The sequence below is a fragment of the Hemitrygon akajei genome, chromosome 29 (assembly GCF_048418815.1).
Source record: "Hemitrygon akajei chromosome 29, sHemAka1.3, whole genome shotgun sequence".
NCBI classification, from domain to species: Eukaryota; Metazoa; Chordata; class Chondrichthyes; order Myliobatiformes; family Dasyatidae; genus Hemitrygon; species Hemitrygon akajei.
The window spans coordinates 31010957-31033728 of NC_133152.1; the positions used below are offsets into that span (position 1 = coordinate 31010957).

The following is a 22772-nucleotide window of genomic DNA, read 5'->3' on the forward strand; positions in this document are numbered from 1 at the left end:
CGCTCCAGATCAAATAACGCGCTCCGCATACTGGCGCGCTGTCACTGTTCTGTCAGTGACACTGGTCGTTGTTGAGTTTTGGCACAGGGGACAATTGAATAAGAAGGAGCAGGACAAGTAGACCTGCATCTCCTACCGTTTTTGAAATAAAGACAGTCAGGAGGAGAGTGATGATGATAATATCTTGAAGGATAACAGAATTTTCAGTGCTTTAAAATAATAACTGTTACTATTAAAAAAAGCTGTATTTTATTCATTTAATTTTCAGTGTTTTAAAAGTCATTTCAATAAATAGCTAAATACCATGGGACTTCAAAGACAGATATTTTGTTGTAATGTATTTGTTCATTTTCAATTGAAATTAAAGCACATGTTTTCTACATAACCCATGATATTTTATTTTCTCTTATGAGGTGTATTACCAAAACACTCCGTCCATCTGCTCCTGGTCCGGCCCCCCTGTCAAATTTTAGAACCCTTTGTGGCCCACAAGTCAAAAAGTTTGCCCACCCCTGGTCTGATCTATGGTGTCTCTCAGACAGGGTAAACTGGAGGTTAGAACTGATACTATGAAATCTGCAAACTACAGTTATTAACACTTGTGTGAACTTCCAGCGTTCAGGAAACTAAATGCTTACAATTCAAACAATTGGGAACATTAAGGGCGGCTGAATGACGTTGGCCAGAATGGCCTTTCTGCAATTGGCTTGTGTAGCTCTATAATAAGCTGTGAGAAGCTATCCTTAGATCTGGGCAATGGGACTGTGTCAATAAGTGCTCAATGTGAACTGGACAAAATTGGCCAACCTGCACCTTCTCCAATGGTCATTCCTCACCTTTGTCCGAATGTTCTGCTGGGCACGGCCAGTCCCCCTCCTTCAGTCCATCCCTCTTACTCACCTTGCTGAGTGCACCGTGCTTCTCCCACCAGTGGTCTGATGCTCGTGTTCTTCTTCATCATCCTCCAGGCTCGAGGACTTCTTTATCTTCACAGCTTTTTTCTGCAATAAGTGAAATCGTAACACTGATCGAACGGTCATAGGTTCTGAGAGTGCAATGTTTCTGACATTGCTAAGTGCCCTTTTCTGCGGCCCCTACAGGGACCCTGGTGAGGCAGTACCACAGAATGTTACTGAACAGGCTTCCAGCAATTTAGACTCTTTGATGCAGAGATCAAGTTAAAATTTCACCATGAAGGCTGCGGAAAATTTAGGAATGAATATTAAAGATAGTGATGGAACTATTAGATTGTTATCTGTTTGACTAGTGACTTATAGGAAAAGAAACCTGCCATCCATACCCAGGTTGGCGTGTGGCTCACTCCAGAACCACTACTATATTGGCCCTCAACTACATTGTCAGATTAGAGGCTATTAGGTGTGGGCAACATATGTCTACATTCTGTGGACAAAGTTTTAAAAAAATCCTGAATACTGGTCTCATCCTGGTGTGCAACCACAATGTAAAGTTAAAGGGGGAGCAAAAGATATGTCTTTGCACCCTTACCCACCATTTTGTCTATGATGGCATACAGAGATATGTAAAATTATGAGAGGTACAGATAGGTTAAATGCAAGCAGGGTTTTTTTTCCCCCCACTGAGGTTTGGTAAGACTAGATTCAGAGGTAATTATAAACACAAGATATTCTGCAGATGCTGGGAATCCAGAGTAATACATGCAAAATGCTGCAGGAACTCAGCATCTCAGGCAGCATCTAAGGAGAGGAATAAGCAGTTGGTGCTTTGTGCCGAGACCCTTCATCAGGTCTCGGCCCAAAACATCAGCTGCTTTTTCCTCTCCATGGATGCTGCCTGACCTGCTGAGTTGTTCAAGCATTTTGTAATTGTTACTCTAGAACTAGAAGTCATCGGTTAAGGGTGAAAGGTGAAATATTTAAGGGGAGCCTGAGGAGGAGTTTCTTCACTCAGAGGGTGGTGAGAGTGTGGAATAAGCTGCCAGCGGAAGTGGTGGGTTCGGGTTCAATGTCAACCTTTATGAGAAGCTTAGATAGATAGATGGATGGGAAGTGTATGGAGGGCTATGGTCCAGGTGTGGGTTGATGGGATTAGACAGAATAATAGTTTGGCACGGACTAGATGGGCAGAAGGGCCTGGTTCCCTATGATTCTATGGAGCCTCAGGTCGCAGTTTAAATGGGTCTATGTGATATCCTGACCCACCATCACTGACAGTATGAGTCCGATTTCAGTGACACAGCTCCTACACTTTGTGAATACAACTTCAAGATGGCTTGCTGTTTGCTCCCATCTTTGCCTCATTTCCACACAACGCAGTCCCAGCTGTGCTAGGTACCATCGAGCACAAAATAAAGCACTTACCATCACCCTAGGAAGTTTAAGCGCAACCAGTGAATGACCTCTGAAATGCCTTCACTGAATATATGAGAGCAGTTAATCTCCACGCAAACTCCCACATGTATCTGTGATTAGATCATCTGTTTAAGTGATGAATAAGCTCGTCAACACTCTCGGGAGCACTCCCTGCTCTCTTTCCGATAATGTCATGGGCAGAGGAAGACCAAGACCAAGACTGATCTTAATGGAAGGATGCCAACTTCAACAGCGTGGCCCTCTGTCGGTAATGCACACAGCCACGAGCCCAGATCAGGGTTTCTCATCCAGTCCTGTGGAACCCTGGGGTTCTGCGAGAGATCGTGATTTAAAAAAAACAAGCATCGACTTTTGAAATTGGCACAATGCGTGATGCTGGCGCTCGCAGTGGTGGGCAGTGACCGAACAGCCCCGTTAGCAATCTCGTGTGAGGTCTCTCAGCCCAGCACGGCAGTGCGCAGCAGGGCCGTGTTTATTTGGTGGAGTCCATCCTCAGTTTTTGACGCAAGATAGGGGAGGTGACTGGTAATTGGTGAGTGCTGTATTGCATGGAGGGGAGGCTGATGAGGAGCGTGAAGTGCGTTTTCCGAGCATTGAATGGATGCGCCCAACCTGGGCTGTGATGTCAGTCTCTCCTTCATGAATTACCTCCCCAACTTTCCCTTATGACTTAACTGAGTTCCCCAACTGACTTATGAGAACGAACAAACTCTGCCAGTGTAGTAGAAAATTGGAGGGAAATTTTCATTCTAAAGAAAGAATTTTTACATGCCGAAGGAACTGTGTTGGCATCTGTACTGATGGTGCCCACCAATGGTTGGTTCTATGAGAGGTTTCCTTTCTCTTGTAAAAAAAGAAAATCCTGACATTGTTACAACACTGCTGTCTTCACAGAGAGGCGCTGATATAAAAAACCCTTGGAGATGAAATGGAAAAATGTCCTGGATGATGCTACAAAAATGGTTAACTTTGTTAAACAAAGGCCAGTTCACTTAAGAATGTTTAAAAAACTGTGTGAAAACCTGGACAAAGAGCACTGCAGTCTTTGGCTACATACAGAAATCCAGTGGCTTAGCAGAGGAAGAGTTCTCAATAGGGTGTTTGAGCTGAAAGGTGACTTGCAGAAGTACTTTCAAGAAAATAGTAGTCTAGATTTTGCTAAGTAATTTGAAGATGAAGAATGGCTGCAGGAACTAACCTACTTAGCAGACATTTTTCATCATATGAACTAGCTGAACAAGTCTTTGCAAGGCCCTGGAGAAAATGTTTTGTTTTCAAGTGACAAGATTCTTGGTTTTTAAAAGGAAACTGAATCTTTGGAAAAATCATGTTGCAAGAGGAAATCTTGAAATGTTGCCACTGCTGCTTGGGCTTGAGAGTGAGGAAGGATCAGAAAGTGTCGAGTCTTATTGAAAACCACCTGGAAGAACTGCAGAACGAAATCGAGCAGTAGTTTTCCTCCCTTTCAACACAAGTGTATGACTGGGTGTATCTCTGAATCTTCTGCTTAGCCTGAGCACTTGACTTTGAGAGAACAGGAAGAACTTTGCGAGCTGCGGTCTGATTGTGCATTCAAGATGAGATTTACTGACCTGACCCTGGACAAGTTCTGGATTTCTGTGAAAGAAGGGTACCCTGCCATTCATAGAAAAGCAATGAACATTTTATTGCAGTTTCAACTTCTTACATGTGTGTGGTGAACTACATATACCTGTCTGGACACGCCCCCCTGCTGACTGCTCCTGTGGCTCCTCCCACAGACCCCTGTATAAAGGTGATTGGAGGCACTGCTCCTCCCTCAGTCTCCAGGATGTTGTGTGATGGTCTCTTGCTGCTGACAGTGCTTTCTTCCAGCTAATAAAAGCCTATCTCTCGCCTCACGTCTCCGAGAGTTATTGATGGTGCATCAATGTGTGAGGAAGCTTTTTCTTGTTTAACAAACATCAACAGTAAGGATAGAAATTGTCTCATTTCAGTTGAAGGTGAAATCCGTGTGTGCTTATCTCAAGTTCGACCCAGAATTGAGTATTTGTGCAGCAAAAATCAAGCACAGGTTTCATATGCTGGGCCTATACTTGAGTCTGATCATGTCACTTAGTAAGAAAATGTTATTCATATTGCTTTGGCTTATGGTTTTTAGTAACTTTATTATTCAACAATGTCAATAAATTTTCCTGTTGTAAATAGCATTCATTTAAATCTATTTACCTTTACTTAAGTTAAATCTACGGAGGCTACCTTTAGAAAAATTAAATCCCAATTTGGCTTAATCCAGTTATTTAACAGAAATTTATTATGTTTGCCTTATGCGGTTTTAAAATTTACGAAAGGAAAAGAAAGATTAATTTCAAGAAAAGTAAGCTAAGCTTAACCACCTGATTTTTTTCAAGAAAGATTGGCTAAAAATTCATTTTCTACTCAAAAAAGCATTGATAATTATTTTTAGATTATTATATTACAACTTACTGATCACACTTATGTACTGTGAGCTGTAGATATAATAATTTTTATGCAGGGACCTGAATAAAAGGCCCTGAGACCAGAAAATTATTTCAGGGGTTCCTCCAGGGCAAAAAGGTTGAGAAAGGTTGGCCTAGATTATATGCTCAGTTCACTAAGAGGGGTACTTTACTCCTGTCACCTCCGCCTCAGAAAGGGAAGTACTCCCTACTCAGCCACAGCAGGCCCCTGTTGGATAAATAGGACCAAGTATCAACTTTATTCGCCAAATACATTTATATGCATTAGGAGCTTGCTGTGGTATATTGGCATGACATGCAATAAAAAAGCAACATTCAACAATTATAAAGGATAAAATATTACGTATAAATTGTTGCTGTTCCTCTCTGCACCTTGTGGCGCATTAGGTGGCAACCTCGCCATTTCTGTAGTATTCATCTGTTTTTTATGAGGATGAGTTGCTAGCTCAACACTCAACCCAACCCAACACAGATGGAAAGCAGGCCAGATTCGAACCTGGGACCGTTTGCCTCGAAGTCCAGTAGGGATCCCAGTACACCACTGGCCGGCTTATATATAAGTTAGAGGTTTAAAGTATGGATATGGAATACAATGTGCATTAATACATATATACCAGCATGTGTTTACAATTTAAACCACATTATAAAATGAGATTTAAAGTGTCTCCAGTGCATTCCATTGACTGAGGTAATAATTACCCTCTATCTATTACCTTATGTAATGGGTCACCCTGTAGATGCTATCCTGGAAATTCGTCATTCATTGCACTGATATATTGTCCATATCACCCATAAGAAAGAGGAACCTTCAGCCACAAGGTTTATTTTGTGTGTACTACTTCAGCTGCCCTTCTCTGACAGTTTCTGAAAGTACCAGCTCTACTGACCTTGCGCTTGGAGAAGCTGCCAATGAAGGAGCGACTGTGCCTCTTGTTGGTGACTGGATCTTCTCCAGAGTCTGTCCCATCATCAGTTTTACTCTGTCAGCAGAAGATAATTAGCCACATTAACAAAATGGGGACAGACTGCTAAGTACACATTAGTGAGAACCAGATAAAGGTTCTATTTGCGGGAAATTGCATTTCACTAATTTGATTGAGTTTATTTTTGAAGAGGTGACTATGATCGATGAGGGCAGAGCAGTAGATGTTATCTACATGGACTTTAAAAAGCCCTTTGCCAAGAACTTGCATAGTAAGCTGATTCAGGTTATATCATATTGGATCCAGAGTCAGCTACCTACTTGGCTTGGTTGTAGGTGTCAGAGGGTGGTAGGGAAGGGTTGTTCTCCAGATTGGAGACCTGTCACCACAGGGTACCATAAGGATCAGTGATGAAGCCTCTGTTATTTGTACTAAACATTAATAAGTTGGATGAGAATGTTGTAAATTTGGGTAAGTTTGTGCGAGAAACCAAACCAGCTGGTATAGTGGACAGTGTAATAAGTTGTTTCAAGTTACAACAGGATTGAGTTGTCGATATCCATCATGGGTGAAGCCCTCCCCACCACTGAGCACATCTATAAGGAGCTCTGCAGCAGGAAATCAGCATCCATCATCAAGGGCTCCCACCACCCAGGCCATGCTCTCTTCCCGCCGCTGCCATCAGGAGGGAGGTACAGGAGCCACAGGTCCCACACCATCAGGTTCAGAAAGTTATTATCTTTCAACCATTAGGCTCTAGAACCAGAGGGCATAACTTCACTCAACTTTCCACCCCAACACTCAACTGAGTCCACAACTTACAGACTGACTTTCAAGGATTCTGCATCTCATGTTCTCAATATTTATTGCTTATTTATTTATTATTATTATTTTATTTTGTTTTCTCTTTTTCTATTTGCATATTGGCTGTTTGTCCTTGCTGTGTGTAGCTTTTCCATTGATTCTATCGTGTTTCTTTGTATTCACTGTGAATGCCCACAAGGAAACCAATCTCAGGGTAGTATATGCTGACATACTGTATACTTACTTTCATAATAAATTTACTTTGAACTTTGAACAGGATCTAAATCATCTGGGAGAATGGACAAAAGAATAGCAGATGGAATTTAACTCAAGACAAGCATAAAGCGAAGCTTTCAGGTATTAAAGCAGGCCCAAATATACACAGTGAAAGACAGGGCCCTGGGGAGTGTAACTGAACAGCAAGAACGTGGGTTACAAGTACAGTACCTAGTTCCCAAAAGTGGTGAGATAAATAGAATGGTGATGAAGGTATATGACATAAAAGACATAATGGCTGGGGCAATGAATATAAGAGTTGGAACATTATATTCCAACTCTGCAAGATATTTATGAGACTACACTTAGAAAGCATCGTGTGCAGTTCCAGTTGCCATGCTATAGAAAGAATGTGACTAAACGAGAGAGGGTGCAGAAAAGATTCATGAGGATGTTGTCGGGACTGAAGGGATTTAGTTATAAAGAGATTGAGTCCATCTGGATTGGGTGAGATTGTACTTCCTGGAGTGAAGGAGGCTGAGAAACAACCTTATAAAGATCTGTAAGATTATGAGTGGCATTGATAGAGTGGTTAATCACTAATCTTCTTGCCGGAGTCGGGGAGTCTAAAACTGGAGAGAGGGGAAATTCTGAGGAGTGAGTTTTTCATGCAGAGGGTGGTGGTGGGTTTAAAGAACAGGTTGGCAGAGGAAGTGGTCGAGGTGGGTACAGTTGTAATATTTAAAGGCATTTGGGGAGGTTCCTGAATAAGAAAGGTTTAGAACAGGGTTCCCAACCTGGGGTTCACAGAGCCCTTGCTTATGGCATAAAAAAGGTTGGGAAACTCTGGTTTAGGAGGATGTGGGCCAAGTGCAGGTGGCTGGGACTGGGACTAGATCAGGTAAGCACTATGTAGGCATGGATAAATGGGGTGAGAAACCCGCTTCTATTCTGGGTAGTTCCACGAGTGATAGACATAAGGAGAGGGCTAGCCAGAATGTAGGAAGGGTGAGAGAGGAAGAGGGAGAGGAAGAGGGAGAGTAAAGGAGAAATAGAGACAGAAAGATTGACTCAGAATGAGGAAGGGAAGCAGAGTTAGCAAACTAAGCTGCTTCACACCTCCAGAGAAAAAAAAGCCTAAAACTCACAACAGACAAACCTAAAACACCAGCTTCTGAAACTATCCCAGTCTCACATCATTTATCACTGTCACTCATTTTCATTAAATCACCATTCAAGGTATTTAAACGTTGGATGTAAGCACCATTTAGGATTTGGCAAGTAGACGTGCAGCTCTCTGTGTAAGAAGTTACTCCCTTAACTTAGCCACTCGAGGGTATTGAGTGTTACAACACAGGTGCCATCCTACCTCAGGATAACACAACGTTAAGAACCAGAGCCAAGCACAGAGACAGAACATATAGTTACAAATGCAGAAACACAGAGGTGAACTAAGCTGTGAACTCAGTCAGCCCGATCATGAACACTAGCCTCCCTGCATCCCAGACATCTTCACCCAGGACATGTTCTCTTCTCATTGCTGCCATCAGGGGCGATGATTCAGGGATATCTTCTTCTCCTCTGCCGTCAGATTTCTGATGGACTTTGAGCCTACGAACATTACCTCACTACTTTCTTTTCCTCTTTTTGCACTTCTTATTTAATTTACATGTTAAAATATAAATATATACAGTGTATGTGTGTGATATATATATATATATAGGGAGATTTACCTCTTTCTGTGACTTGAATGTAAAGGAATATTTTCAGTGTATTACACTCTATGTAGATTGGCCAATGTTCTTCATTTATCTGCCTTCTTTACTTCATTCCTGCATGTGTGTGTAGTGTAGACCTCTGTTAGTCTCGATAGACCATGGATTTGCACCTTGGAAAGTTTCCAGGGCGCAGGCCTGGGCGAGGTTTTTTTTAATGGAAGACCAGCAGTCGCCCACGCTGCAAGTCTCCCCTCTCCACGCCACCAATGTTGTCCAAAGGAAGGGCATTAGGACCCATACAGCTTGACACCGGTGTCGTCGCAGAGCGATGTGTGGTTAAGTGCCTTGCTCAAGGACACAACACGCAGCCTCAGCCAAGGCTCAAACTAGCGACCTTCAGATAACTAGATGAACACTTGGCCATGCGCCAACACTATACCTATATATAAATATATATATACACACACACTGTAATATACAGTTTTTTTCTTATATATATTGCAATATACACATGCCAGTGATATTACACCTGAATCTGATGAAAATGGAGACATGGACAAGGAGAGGGAAGTGAGGAAGTGGACACCTTCCAGTATGTGTGACTCAAAGACACATTTAGGATGAAAGGCATGTGCAGATAAAAGGAGAAAGAAGGACAGAGGGAGGAAGAAATTATTATTCAATGCATGAATTGAATCTTTTGAACTGATTGAGTTACAAAGGCAATAAATTACAGCCAATGTCACATTTCATGTTTACAAACTGTTCCTCCCTTGTAGACTTTAATCAAAGGATTCGATAATTAAATAACTGAAAGAACGTTGAATTTAGGGACTGCAATGCAGTGCAGTTCTCAGACGAGATGTTTCACGGTGGTGGCCAGTGGAGCCAGTGAAGCAGTATTGTGTCATCCATGGTGCCACTGTGGTACCAGCCTATCAGACATTGCCCACTCACTACTGCAGAGAGGAACAGTTCACTTCATTCCTGCGGCATCTGATGAAATCGGAACAGGAACAGCCCCAGTCCCAAGTGCATCACAATCGATGAATGAGTCATAAAGTGCAGTCACAGTGATACAGTCCATAGCAAGATCCCAAAAACAAAAAACCACTTTTGGCAGTTAACTATCTGGTATGTTACACAAGATATTAGATATTAGATGAGAAAGCCAATGTTTTAAAAATTCCTTATGTGTACTATTGTGGGAGACTCACTTCTTTCTGTGACTTGAATGTAAAGGAATATTTTCACTGTATTGCACTCTATGTAGATTGGCTGATGTTCTTCATTTATCTGCCTTCTTTATGCTCATATTATTTACAGGATAATGATGGGCCCAGGACCAGAGGCTCTGAAGTAGTGCCTAGAGGATTTTTACTCCACTTGAGAGGGCAGACTGGGCCTTAATTAAAGGTCTTGTCCCAAGGACGGTATCTCCAGCAGTGCAGCCAACCCTCAGCATTACTCTGGAGTAGGAGCCTGGAATATCGTACCTCGGCCTCCAAAAGGGGGCTGAATCAGTAATTGTTTGACTCAAAGACGAGATAGTTTAATCACAACTGATGTGACCTGTGCTGTGATGTAAACTAGTCAATCAGCTGAGTCCACACTCCTCTCGAAGTAGGTTGATCTGGGAGTGCGGGGGGGGGGGGGGGTTTGGGATTGAAATGAAAGTGGCATTGTTAGTGCTTATCATTCCATTCACTCTCAATCCACATTCTATTCTTTCCTTTAACTACATCCATTCTATTCACCTCAAGCACTCCAGAGTAAATTCCTATTCTGACCAAAAACATTTCTATTAATTCTTCATTGCTTTTATCAGTGACTGACTTATAATTGTGACCCCTAACACATTGGAAGAATCTTCTCATGTTTAACCTACTGAACCCTTTCAGAATCCTAGAATTCTGTATTGGATCACCTCTTTTCGTAGAAGTTGAAGGGACCCGGCCAAAACATTGACTCTTTCTTCTCCTCCACAGATGCCAACTGACTTGCTTCAGAATTTTGTGAGCATTGTTCAAGATTTTCAGCATCTGCAGAATGTCTTGTGTCCAGTCCATCCTCTCTTTGCTAAGAGAACGTAACAGGAGCAGGAGTAGGATAACTGACCCTTGAGCTAGCACTATCATTCAGTATGGTCATGTTAATCCAAATGTGGCCTCTTCACTGCTTTTTTGCACTCTCCCCAAAACCCTGGACTCTTCTGAAAATTAGATGTCTGTTTTCTCTACTGTGAAAACATTAATTAACTCTGCTTCTGACAGCTCTCTAGGGTTAGAAATTGCTGCACATTTCATTCTGAAACCATGGCCTGTATTAGTGGAAACACCCTTTCAGCATCCATCCTTTCAATCTGCCTTCAAATCATATGTTTCAATATTACCTCCCATCCTCTAAACTCTAGTGAGTATAGGCTCAGCCAGCTGAAATTCCGTTCATACAGTAACTCCTTCATCCTAGGATTTACCCAACTGAGCTTTACCTGCACTACCTCCAATGCAAGAAGATCCTTTCTTATATATGGAGATCAAAACTATGTACAGTATTTCAAAATACAAAGTAAATTTCTTATCAAAGTACATATGTGTCTATATAACCCTGAGATTCATTGTCTTGTGGTCATACTCAATAAATCTAATAACCAGAGTAGAATTAATTAAAAGAATTTACCCAACAGCAGGGCACACAACCAGTGTGCAAAGAAGGCAACAAAGAGTGCAAATACAAAAAGAGAAAAAAGGAAATAATAATAATAATAATAATAATAATAATAATAATAATAATAATAATAATAATAATAAGAAGAAGAAGAAGAAGAAGAAGAAGAAGAAGAAGAAGAAGAAGAAGAAGAAGAAGAAGAAGAAGAAATAAATAAGCAATAAATATCAAGAACATGAGATGAACTCTCTCCTTAAAAGTGAGTCTGTAGGTTGTGGGATGCAAGATCAGTGGTGGAGCAAATGAAATTGAGTGAAGTTATCCCTTCTGGTTCAGAAGCCTGATGGTTGAGTGGTAATAGCTATTCCTTAACCTGGTGAGCTGGGTCTAGAGGCTCTTGTACCTTCTTCCTGTTGGCAGTCTCATCAACCCTTTGTGGATTTACATGAAAACTTCTATCCTAAGATACTCCAAATGTCTTGCAAAAAAAGGCCAACATTTGACTCGCCTTCCTGCTTCACAACCCCTTGATTTTTATTCACTAGAACCCTTGTTGTAACACAATGTACCACAATAACATCACTGTTCCTTTTTCAAACACAATTAGGTCCTTCTGAATTTTATGTGCAATTGAAATGGAGATGAAGGCAAGGTCCATGGCCCCTGCTTGCATGGATACTGGCAACAAGCCCCAATGGGTCAATGGAAGACGGGAGAACAGAAATAGAGTCATAATGTCATGGAATGCTACAGTACAGAAGCAGGCCCTTTGGCCCATCTAGTCTGTGGTAAACCATTAATCTGCCTAGTCCCTTTGACCTGCACGCAGACCATAGCACTCCATACCCCTCCCATCCATGTACGTACACAAATTTTTCTTCAATGTTGAAATTGAACCCAGATCCACCACTTGCACTGACAGCTCATTTCACATTCTCACCCGCCTCTGAGTGAAAATGTTCTCCCTCATGTTCCCCTTAAATATTTCAAATTTCACCCTTCACCCTTAACCCATGACCTCTAGTTGTAATGTCACTCAACCTCCATGAAAAAAGCTTGCTTGCATTTACCCTATCTATACCCTTTACAATTTTGTATACCTCTATCAAATCTCCCCTCGGTCTTCTACATTCTAGGGAATAAAATCCTAACTTATTCAACCTTTCCCTATAACTCAGGTGCCCAAGTCCCGGAAACATCCATGTAAATTTTCTCTGCACTCTCTAAATCTTATATACATCTTAGGTCACCTGTAGGTGGGTGACCAAAACTGCACGCAACACTCCAAACTAGGCTTTGCCAATGTCTTATTCAGTTTCAAGATATCATCCCAACTCCTGTACTCAATACATTGATTTATGAAGGCCAGTGTGCCAGAAGTTTTATGATCCTATCTACTTGTGACGCCACTTTCTGTATTCCCAGATCTCTCTGTTCTGCTGCACTCTTTAGTGCCCTACTGCTCACTGTGTAAGACCTGGTTAGTCCTCCCAAAGTGCAACACCTCACACTTCTCCAATGAAGCCAGTGCCTAATCCAATTTACTCCCTCATCTTGAATGCCGAGCAACTGAACCTTCTCGACAAACCTCCCATGTGGGGCCTTGTCGAAGGCCTTGCTAAAGCCCATGTAGACAACATCCACTGCCTTGCCAACATCAACTTTCCTGGTAACTTCCCCAAAAAAACTCTATAAAATTGATTAGGCACCACCTACTACACACAAAGCCGTGTTGACTATCTCTAATCAGTCCGTCTATCCAAATACTTATCTATTTGGTCCCTTAGAATACCTTCCAATTAACTGTCCCAGGACTAATGTCCGGCTCACCAGCCTATAACTTCCTGGCTTATTATTAAACAACAGGACAACATTGTCCTGTTATTAAACAACAGGACAACATTGGCTATCCTCCAATCCTCCAGCACCTCACCTGGGGCTAAAGGTGTTTTAAATATCTATGCTGAGGCCCCTGCAATTTCTGCACCAGTCTCCCACAGGGTCTGAGGGACCCTTGTCAGGCCTTGGAGATTCATCCACCCTAATTTGCTTCAAGATAGCAAACACTTCCTCCACTGTGATCTGTATAGGGTCTATGATCTCTCTGCTGCTTTGCCTCACTTCTATGTCCACCTGTTTGTCCATCTCCTGAGTAAATACAGATGCAAAAATTCTATTTAAGATCTGCCCCCCCCCCCAGTTGAAGTTTCATGTGCAAGGAATGGGGTCAGAAGGTGGGTGGGAGGAATGAAGAGCATCAACACCATAAGTTCTAAATGGGCTGAATGGCCTTTTCTGTGGTTTATACTCTGAACTGTCACTGTGCTTCCACTTGGCACGGTCCCTACTGTTACTGCTGCGGCCCAGGCTAGAGCTGATTCTGATACACAGTGATGGGGGCCTGGAGGAATATCAAGGCTGTTTGGCTCCTTGCTGTCTCACTCGCTTTTCTGCAGTCTCCCGGGCTTGAAAAAAGTGTAGATGACAGCATCTATTACTCCCTGCAGACTGTCTCAATGGTACCCAGTGGCTATAGGAAGTGGTTGGAGTTAAAGTCACATCACAGTTTATTATTACTCTCCATCAAATCTGATCAAATTGCAGGCAAGTTTATTTATAGGCTTCATTTGATAATGTAAGGGATGCCAAGAAGCTGCTTTAATGATCTTTCCTGACTTGTCCCGAGTGCATAACAATTCAACCACGTCATGGATTCAAATCCCATTTATGGGGTTGGGCAGAGGTGTGATCCCTCAAAGGGGTGAGTTTCTATGTAGCTACCTCCCCACGATCAAGCCACGAGTTTTTGGTCCCAGACTCTAAGAAGGACATGGCTGCAGTGGGAGAAGTGCAGACAAGATACACCTGCATGGTATGAGAACTGAGTGATTACGGCTCTCTGGAGAGAACAAACAGGTTGTGGTTGATGCAGGGCAGAAATGAGAAAAATATTTCAACTTGTGGGAAATCTAAAAACCCAAAGCTATCAGAACAAAAACTTTACTAATATGTCCAGAGGGAAATATCAAGAAACATCCTAGTGGGCAGGATGCAGAAACTGTTGTCACAGGGCTTGCCAAACCAACTTTCTTTACTGGGAACTGGATCGGCATCAGGCTCACCCGCTGATGTTTGCCACCCTCCCCTGAATCTCACCAGAGTCCTGGTTCCTACCCCCACTGAAAATCACCGTGTACCCAGTTCCCAGCCCCCTGAAACTCACCTTGTTCCCAGTCCCCACACTCCTGAAACTCACCATTCCCAGTTCCCAGCCCCCTGAAACTCACCTTGTTCCCAGTCCCCACACTCCTGAAATTCACCAGGGTCCCCATTCCCATACCCCCAAAACACATCATTTCCAGTTCTCACACCCCTGAAACTCACTGGGGTACCCATTCCCTGACCCCTGAAACACATCATTCCCAGTTCCCACACCCCTGAAGCTCAGCGGGGTACCCATTCCCACACCCCAGAAACTCACTAGGGTACCCGTTCCCACAGTCCTGAAACACATCATTCCCAGTTCCCACACATCTGAAACTCATCAGTCCTGGTTCCTACCTGCCTCTGAAACTCACCGAGGTCACAGTTCTCACCCTCTGCTGAACCTCACAGGGGTCCTGGTTGCTGTGAACCTTTTAAACTTGCAAGGTTCAATGGAAAAAGTTACTACAACACTGTGTAACTTTTTTTTTAAAAAAAGAATTATAAATATCAGAGAAACCTCCAGCATTTTGTGTGTGCTGCCCTAAATTATAAATGTACTGGGTTATTAATAGGAATAACATCCAAAAATAGGTTGGCAGGTTGGAGATACGTCTCTACCAAAGGAGGTGTGAGGCTTTCCTTCCTTCTGTTAGCCTGCAGGTCACCCTTGGGCAAGGTGTAGCACCCACTTAGTCCCCCAATCAGAAGCCATAGGAGCAGGTGGTGGATATCACAAGTCCTGGTTACGCGTCCACTGATGCCAGACAATCTCTGATGAGTATTGATAATGGCTGGGGTCACCTGTCTTGTAAAGACACTGCCCTGAGGGAGGAAATGACAAACTACATTGTAGAATAATTTACCAAGATCTATCACGGTGTTGGAAAGACCATGATCGCCTATGTCATATGACACTACGCATAACAAACAATCTGAAAAATGGGAATTCTGTCAGTCTAATGAAACCAAAATCCCAAGCACTCTGATTATTAATGGAAAAGGTATGCAGGTTGGTATGCCGAAAAGCTGAGTGGAATGGGGAGGATCATGTGATATACAAACATCAGCACAGACTAGTTGGGCCGAATAGCCATTCCCTTGGCTTCATTCTGTGTATTTCTTGTCATCCCAGCATCGGGCATACCATCCCAATTGACAGTGATGACACTTCAAAGAACAATTGGCCTACCATTGACTTCTCCACTGTTGACACGGAGCTGGAGCTTCGTTTATGCTGTTGGAGAGGAAAGAAAGATCATGTGAGAAGTTGATGTAGGTGCAGTGGATGCCAGCTTCGTTAATAATCAATAGATCTTAGTCAAAAGCAGGAAAGGTATAGAGACAAGGTAGGTTGATGGACTGAATTGAATAGTGGAATGGGTTTATAGGGAGAATGGTCTCTTGTTACAATTGTTGTTTTTCCTCTCTGATCAGGACCTCTCGCTTTGAAGTCTGGTGCTGGTGCCACTACACCACCGGCCATCTTGTTACAATGACCGCAGCTAATCCCTGTTAGTAACGGCAGTGATGAGCCACACTAATCACTAATGTCTGCAGTGAGATGCTGAAGATGTTCTATAGGTCAGTTGTTGAGAGCGCCCTCTTCTTTGTGGTGGCGTGTTGGGGAGGAAGCATTAAGAAGAAGGACGCCTCACGTCTTAATAAGCTGATAAGGAAGGCGGGCTCTGTCGTGGGCAAAGTACTGGAGAGTTTAACATCGGTAGCTGAGCGAGGGGCGCTGAGTAGGCTACGGTCAATTATGGAAAACCCTGAACATCCTCTACATAGCACCATCCAGAGACAGAGAAGCAGTTTCAGCGACAGGTTACTGTCGATGCAATGCTCCTCAGACAGGATGAAGAGGTCAATACTCCCCAATGCCATTAGGCTTTACAATTCAACTGCCAGGACTTAAGAACTTTTTTTTAAAGCTATTATTAATGCCTTTGAGTTAGTGATTTAGATGCATATCATATTATTACTGAGTTAAGTATTGTATGTAATGAGTTTTTGCTACAACAAGTGTATGGGACATTGGAAAAATGTTGAATTTCCCCATGGGGATGAATAAAGTATCTATCTATCTATCTATCTATCTATCTATCTATCTATCTATCTATCTATCTATCTATCTATCTATCTATCTAATCACTCATTGGATGGCAAAGTGAGGAACTGAGCTGACTTGCTACGACCCCGAATGAGAGCTCATTCCTCTTTAGACCGTACGGCATAGGAGCATTATTAGGCTGTTTGGCCCATCGAGTCTGCTCCGCCATTCAATCATGGCTGACCTTTTTTATCCCCTCCTCAGCCCCACTCCCTGGCCTCGCCCCAAAACCTGTTATGCTGTGTCCGACCAAGAACCTATCAAGCTCTGCCTTAAATACAGCCAATGACCTGGCCTCCACGGCTGTCTCTGGTAACAAATCCCACAAATTCACCACCCTTTGGCTAAAGAAATTTCACTGCATCTCTGTTTTAAATGGATACCCCTCTGTACTGAGGCTGTGCCCTCTTGTCCTAGAATCTCCCACCACATCCTTTCCGCATCTACTCTGTCTGGGCCTTTCAGCATTTGAAAGGTTTCAATGAGACCCCCTCATTCTTCTGAATTCCAGTGAGTACAAATCCAGAGCTATCAAACATTCCTCGTATGATAACCCTTCCGTACTTGGAATCATCCTTGTGAACCTCTTCTGAACCCTCTTCAATGCCTTCACATCTTTTCTTAGATGAGGAGCAGGCTGGGATGATACAGGACATTATAAAGACAACATCTCCAACAGTTTTGGCTCTAAAGCTGAACTTGTTAGCTGATGGGATGATGGAGGCAGAAACTTTGGCAAAATTAGAGTCTTGGATCTGTTGCAGGACCACAGACCATGATTGGAATCCTGGCACGAGGCTAGTGAGGCTAACTTCAACTGGTATGGACACATGAGCTGGGCACAAATCCTGCTTACAGATTCCTCATGGATCTCTTCTATTCTGAGAGAGAGCTTTGGCCAGGACTGGCCCCTTTACCTACAGAGAAACTGGCATCTTCCAGCTTCTCAAAGCTATGCCAAAGACTGTGGGCAGCTAAACTCAGCCATCACTCATTCAGGTGGGAAATATCTGTGTGTCAGTGCTCCAGCCACAGGATCTGGGATCCCAGATCAGTGGGAGAAGTAGTATTCTGAACAAATACCCAGGCCTTCCAACCACCAAATTTATTCTGAACTAAAGATTAGTCACTGCTGCCCACAAAACTCGGGAGATTAGATGCTGACCCATTAAAAACACAAACTCCTTGAATTATTTTGTTTATCAGTATTAAAAATATGGGCGCTGAGAGGAAAATTATAAACAGAAAAAAATCTGCAGATGCTAGAAATCCAAAGCAACACACACACAGGATGCTAGAGGAACTCAGCAGGTCAGGCAGCATCTATGAAAATGAATAAACTGTTGATGTTTCAGGCCAAGACCCTTCTCCAGGACTCCAAGAAAAATAAGCTGTTAAATTGGGCAAGGGGGGTGTAGGCAGTCGGTTACAGGGAAGAACTTCCAGAGAAAGGGTTCCTTTGACCCGATACTCCCCCTGTAAACTGTCTAACAGTAACCACTGATTGTACTGGAATTATAATCCAGCAGTCCCTCGGCCAAGTGTGGGCAGCTAAGCTCAACCAGCACTCATTCATTAACCATCAGTCAGGTGGGAAATATCATTCTATCTCAGTGCACTAAAGCACTGCTCCAGCAATTTAATTACACTGAGCACTAAGCTAAACAGAATAGAATAACTAGAATGGTTCTGTGTTAAAAACTCATTTCAGTTTTAATAAAACATATTATTTGAATTGTAATTGAAAATCTTATCCTTTCAAATAGAGCTGCACAGTGCTTGTAAATGCCTGTTCTCTACTTCAGGGTGGACTTGTAGTTACTAGTGACTGAACCCAAGGAAACCAAAGCTTCATTAGGCACCCATAAAGGGCAGGATTCAAGCAATAAAACCTTTCAGGGAGGTCCTTTGGCGGGCATTACTGATATCTTTCACATGAAAAGGAAATAAGTATAGACAAGAGAATATTCAAGTTCTGGTCACCATACTATAAGAAGGATATGGAAGGTTCAGAGAGGGTGAAGAGGAGATTTTACCAGGATGATGCCTGGATTAGCGGGCAGGTCTTATGAGGATAGGCTGAGCAAGCCAGGGCTTTACTCTGGAGGAAAGGAGGATGAGAACTGACTTGATTGAGGTGTATGAGACGATAAGAGGCATAGATTGAGTGGATAGCCAGAGACTTTTTCCTAGGTCAGAAGTGGCTAAAACAAAGGGGCATAAATTTAAGGCTTTGGGAGGAAAGTACAGCGGTAATTTTTTAAATTGAGAGTGGCAGGTGCGGAAACGGCTGCGTAAAGGCAGGTACATTATGGGGATTTAAGAGACTTTAGTTGAGCACATAGAAGGGAAATAAAGGGCAGTGTGGGAGGGAAGGGTTGGATTGATATTGAAGGAGGTTAAAGTGTTGGCACAATATAGTCGGGTGAAGAGTACTGTGCTGTACTCTTCTATGCACCACACTCTCTTCTCACTGTTACTATCAGGATGGAGGTACAGGAGCCTCAAGTCCCACACCTCCAGGCTCAGGGCAGTTATTCTCCCTCAGCAATTAGGCTCTTGAAACAAAGGCGGTAACTTCAATCACTGATCTGATTCCACAGCCTGTGCACCCACTTTTAAGGACTCTACACTTGTGTTCTCAATATTTATTGCTTATTTATTTATTATTATTATTATTTTTTTTTCTTTCTTTCTTCTTTGTATTTTCTCACAGTTTGTTGTTTGTACATTGGCTGCTTGCCACCTCTGTTGTGTGCAGTTTGTCATTGATTCTATTGTTTTTCTTTGTACTCACTGCAAATGCCCACAAGAAAATGAATCTCAGCTTAGTGTTTGTTGACATATATGTACTTTGATAATACATTTACTTTGAACGTTGATGTTCTGTTGTATGGCAACAAAGACTGAGTATTACCTGAAGAACACAATATTAAGTAAATCCAACAGATATGTGGCATTGCTTTGATCAGTCCTGATGCTAGGTTTGTGGCCTGCCCCACGGCTGAAAAGCAGTTGTAACACCCTGGGAATGTTCTTTCTGAAGAAGCAGTGTTTGAGTTATGGTGAGAGATAATGGGTGCTTTGGATTGTGAACCGTCCAATGAAGGGAATGTGTTTTTATGTTGTGTGCCTGACACCGGTGTGAGCTTTTTTTTTGGTTCGGTGGGAAATAAGGAGAGAAGACGCCAGAGAGAAGAGGTCGTAGGACTCGACCCGGAGCGGGGCCATGATTTGATGAAGCTCGGGGTGATCAAAGGAAGATCGGTGAAGGGGGAACCGTGAGCTCCAACTTGAGCACATCAGACTGTTCCATTAAAATGGGCCCTTTTCTTTTTTTTGCTTTTTCTTTACCAACCCTTTAGCCAAATTAAGAATTATAAACTTAAATTGTTTAATTGTATGCAATGTACTGTCCCTTATTTTGTAGTACTTATTTGTAACAGGGTGACCAGTCACGCAGCATCCACACAAACAGGGGGATTTAGTGGGCTTCCACTTCATTCTCCCATGTTTGGCGGGGGTCGGAGACCCCTAGACTTACAGAACCGGAGTGTTTCACAGTTAACGGGACCTACCCCTTTAAGGATACGACTGAAGTACCATACTCATGGGAGCAGGCAAAGGGCAAGTGCAAAGGGCAGCTTCGGTATCGAATTTGGCCCTTTCCTTGGGGTTGCTTTGCTTCTAATAACAAGAGCTGCCATCTGGAGTGAGACTGTCAATGTGCACAGCTAGACTGTGACAGATGGAAAGATGATCAAAGCATTAAATGTAAGTGACTCTGTCGGGTGCGAACAAGCTAGATCTAGTGTTCCAAAGAGAGGATAGGCCTGCCTCATCCGTAGGAATATCACATGAGAGAAACAATGAAGGACTGGCATTTCTGTGGCATCTTTCATGGCTTCAGGGTCTCACCCACTACTAAGCACTTTACAATTAACGTTGTTCTTTGAAGTATAATCATTCTTGTAAAAATAAGAGTCTATATTCAGTGGCCACTTTATCAGATACAGGAGGTACCTAATAAAGTGGCCACTGAGTGTATTTCTGTACGTTCATGGTCTTCTGCTGCAGTAGCCTACCCACTTCAAGGTTCAATGTGCTGTGCGTTCAGAGATGTTATTCTGTGCACCACTGTTGTAACGTGTGGTTATTTCAGGGACTCTCGCCTTCTTGTCAGCTTGACTCAGTCTGGCCATTCTCCTCTGACCGCTCTCATTAACACGGTGTTTTCCCCCGCGGAACTGCTACTCGCTGAATGTTTTTTGCTTTCGTACCATTCTCTGTAAACTCTAGAGACTGCTGTGTGTGAAAATTCCAGATCAGCAGTTTCTGAGATACTCAAACTACCCATCCGTCACCAACAATCATTCCACGGTCAAAGTCACTTAGTTCACATTTTTTCCCATTCTGATATTCGGTCTGAACAACTACTGAACCTCTTGACCATGCCTGCATGCTTTTAAGCATTGAGTTGCTCCCACATGATTGGCTGATTAGATACATTTAATGAGCAGGTGCATAAGTGTACCTAATAAAGAGGCCACGGATTGTATTTGTGCACAGCAAGCTCCCAAAATTAACAATGGCAAAATCAGGTTCTTGATGCAAATTGAAGGATAAACAATTGCCAGGGTCCGAGGTGAATCTGCTTTTGGTCTTCAATAAAGCGCAGAAGGATCTGCGCCCAATTGTGCACCTGACAATAAACTTAATGAGACTTGCCCCTTGCTTCAGGGTTGGGGGTTGGATAGAAATGGGCTCAAGTCTGCCTTCGAAATCCGAGCACAAAAATGTTAAGTTGATGCTCTGTTGCAGTACTGTGAGAGGGCTGCACTTCAGAGACCCCCTTCTTTCTGGAGGGGATCTTGAATAAGTCATTGTGTGCTCTTGATCAGTCCTATTGCAGGGCCTCGGCCTGAAATGTTGACTTACACCTTTCGTCTCCACAGACGCTGCTTGGCCCTTAATGTTTTGTTCATTGTCTGTCCCCTCTCGTGACTAGGCTAGGGTTAAACTGGGGGTGGCTCGAAGGACCAAAAGGACCTATTCCACACTGTATCCCAATAAATAAAATAAAATAGAGTAAGTAAATGAAGAAAGTCCAAGTGTAGGGCTCTCAGTGCCATTAACTGTGGTGTTAACTGTTCAGGCTAACAAAATGGCTTCTCTATAATGTTACTTAATGCTATAATGGGTTTCTGTAGCTGGAATGTTTGGGTTATAACTGCAGATAAGGGGGGATCTAACCAATGGAGAGTTGCTATGCTATCTTGTATTTGTGAGCTGAGCAGGAGTTCGCGGTCTTTTTTCGGGAGGCGAGCGAGGAGGACAAACGTGTGAGGAGCGGACAGCGGTTCCAGGGTGGCAGATACTGGACGTCGGAGTTCGGACGGTGGCCAAAGGCTCGGAAGGTCGTTGTGGATGGAACTGGAGGTGTGAGCTCCAACATATTAAAATATTACGTGCACAAACTGATAAACTTACTGATTTGGCGCCTTTAGGTTATCTGTTTCGACTAACCCATCACTAAGAAATAACTATAAAGCTGCAATGATTTACTCGCCTTTGGTGTATTGTCTGATATTTGTGTTGTGAGTGTGTACTGGGGAGGGGGCATTACACTGTATTTACACCGTAGTACTGCCTTATTGGTGGGGCAATGGCGGTTCACCCTTGGTGAACGGGGGTAATTTGGGGGCAGGGATGCTACACAAGGATGTGCTGGGGTAGGCCACGAGTGTTGCCATGCTTCTAGCAACAGCATTAGCATACCCATAATATATTAACCCTAACCCTAACCTTACGTCTTTGGAATGTGGGGGAAACCGGAGCACCCAGGGAAATCCACCTGGTCATGGGGAGAAGGTACAAACTCCTTTCTGGCTGTGGTAGGAATTGAACCCTGATCAGTAATTGCTGGCACTGGAAAGTGTTGCACTACCTGCTCAGCTACCCCGTGGCTCCCCGTTGCAGGGGAGCTGCTCCTCTGATGATCCAGTGGTACAGGGTAACCGAAAACGCTGGAAAGTCACAGGGTAAAAGGGGGCGCTGTCAGAGGGCAGCACGTCACGAGAGACCCAGTGATCTTGTTAAGGAGGAAGGAGAGGCAGAGGCCTGGAGCACCTTCAGGAAACCCATGCAGTCACGGGGAGAAGGTACCAACTCTTTACAGACAGCAATGGCACTGTTGGTCATTGGCACAAACGAGGCTTTTCACTGTTTATTTCAATGTTTGGTCATACTTTATACTTTATTGTCACCGAACAATTGATACTAGAGCGTACAATCAT

The 22772-nt window shown here is 43.1% G+C and overlaps 1 protein-coding gene across 10 annotated transcripts in view; it reads right to left on the bottom strand.

The window, feature by feature from the left end:
- The window catches only part of plch2a (phospholipase C, eta 2a), a 324151-nt gene that overhangs the window by 48981 nt on the left and 252398 nt on the right, over positions 1–22772 (bottom strand). For 9 of the 10 annotated variants that reach the window (XM_073032106.1, XM_073032109.1, XM_073032103.1 and 6 more), the window contains 3 exons: positions 15556–15600; positions 5719–5811; positions 901–1001 (listed from right to left, as the gene is read on the bottom strand). In XM_073032106.1, coding sequence (XP_072888207.1) covers positions 901–1001; positions 5719–5811; positions 15556–15600 — 239 coding nt within the window. The remainder of the gene's footprint in view (positions 1–900; positions 1002–5718; positions 5812–15555; positions 15601–22772) is intronic. The other variant, XM_073032111.1, reaches the window with a different exon arrangement.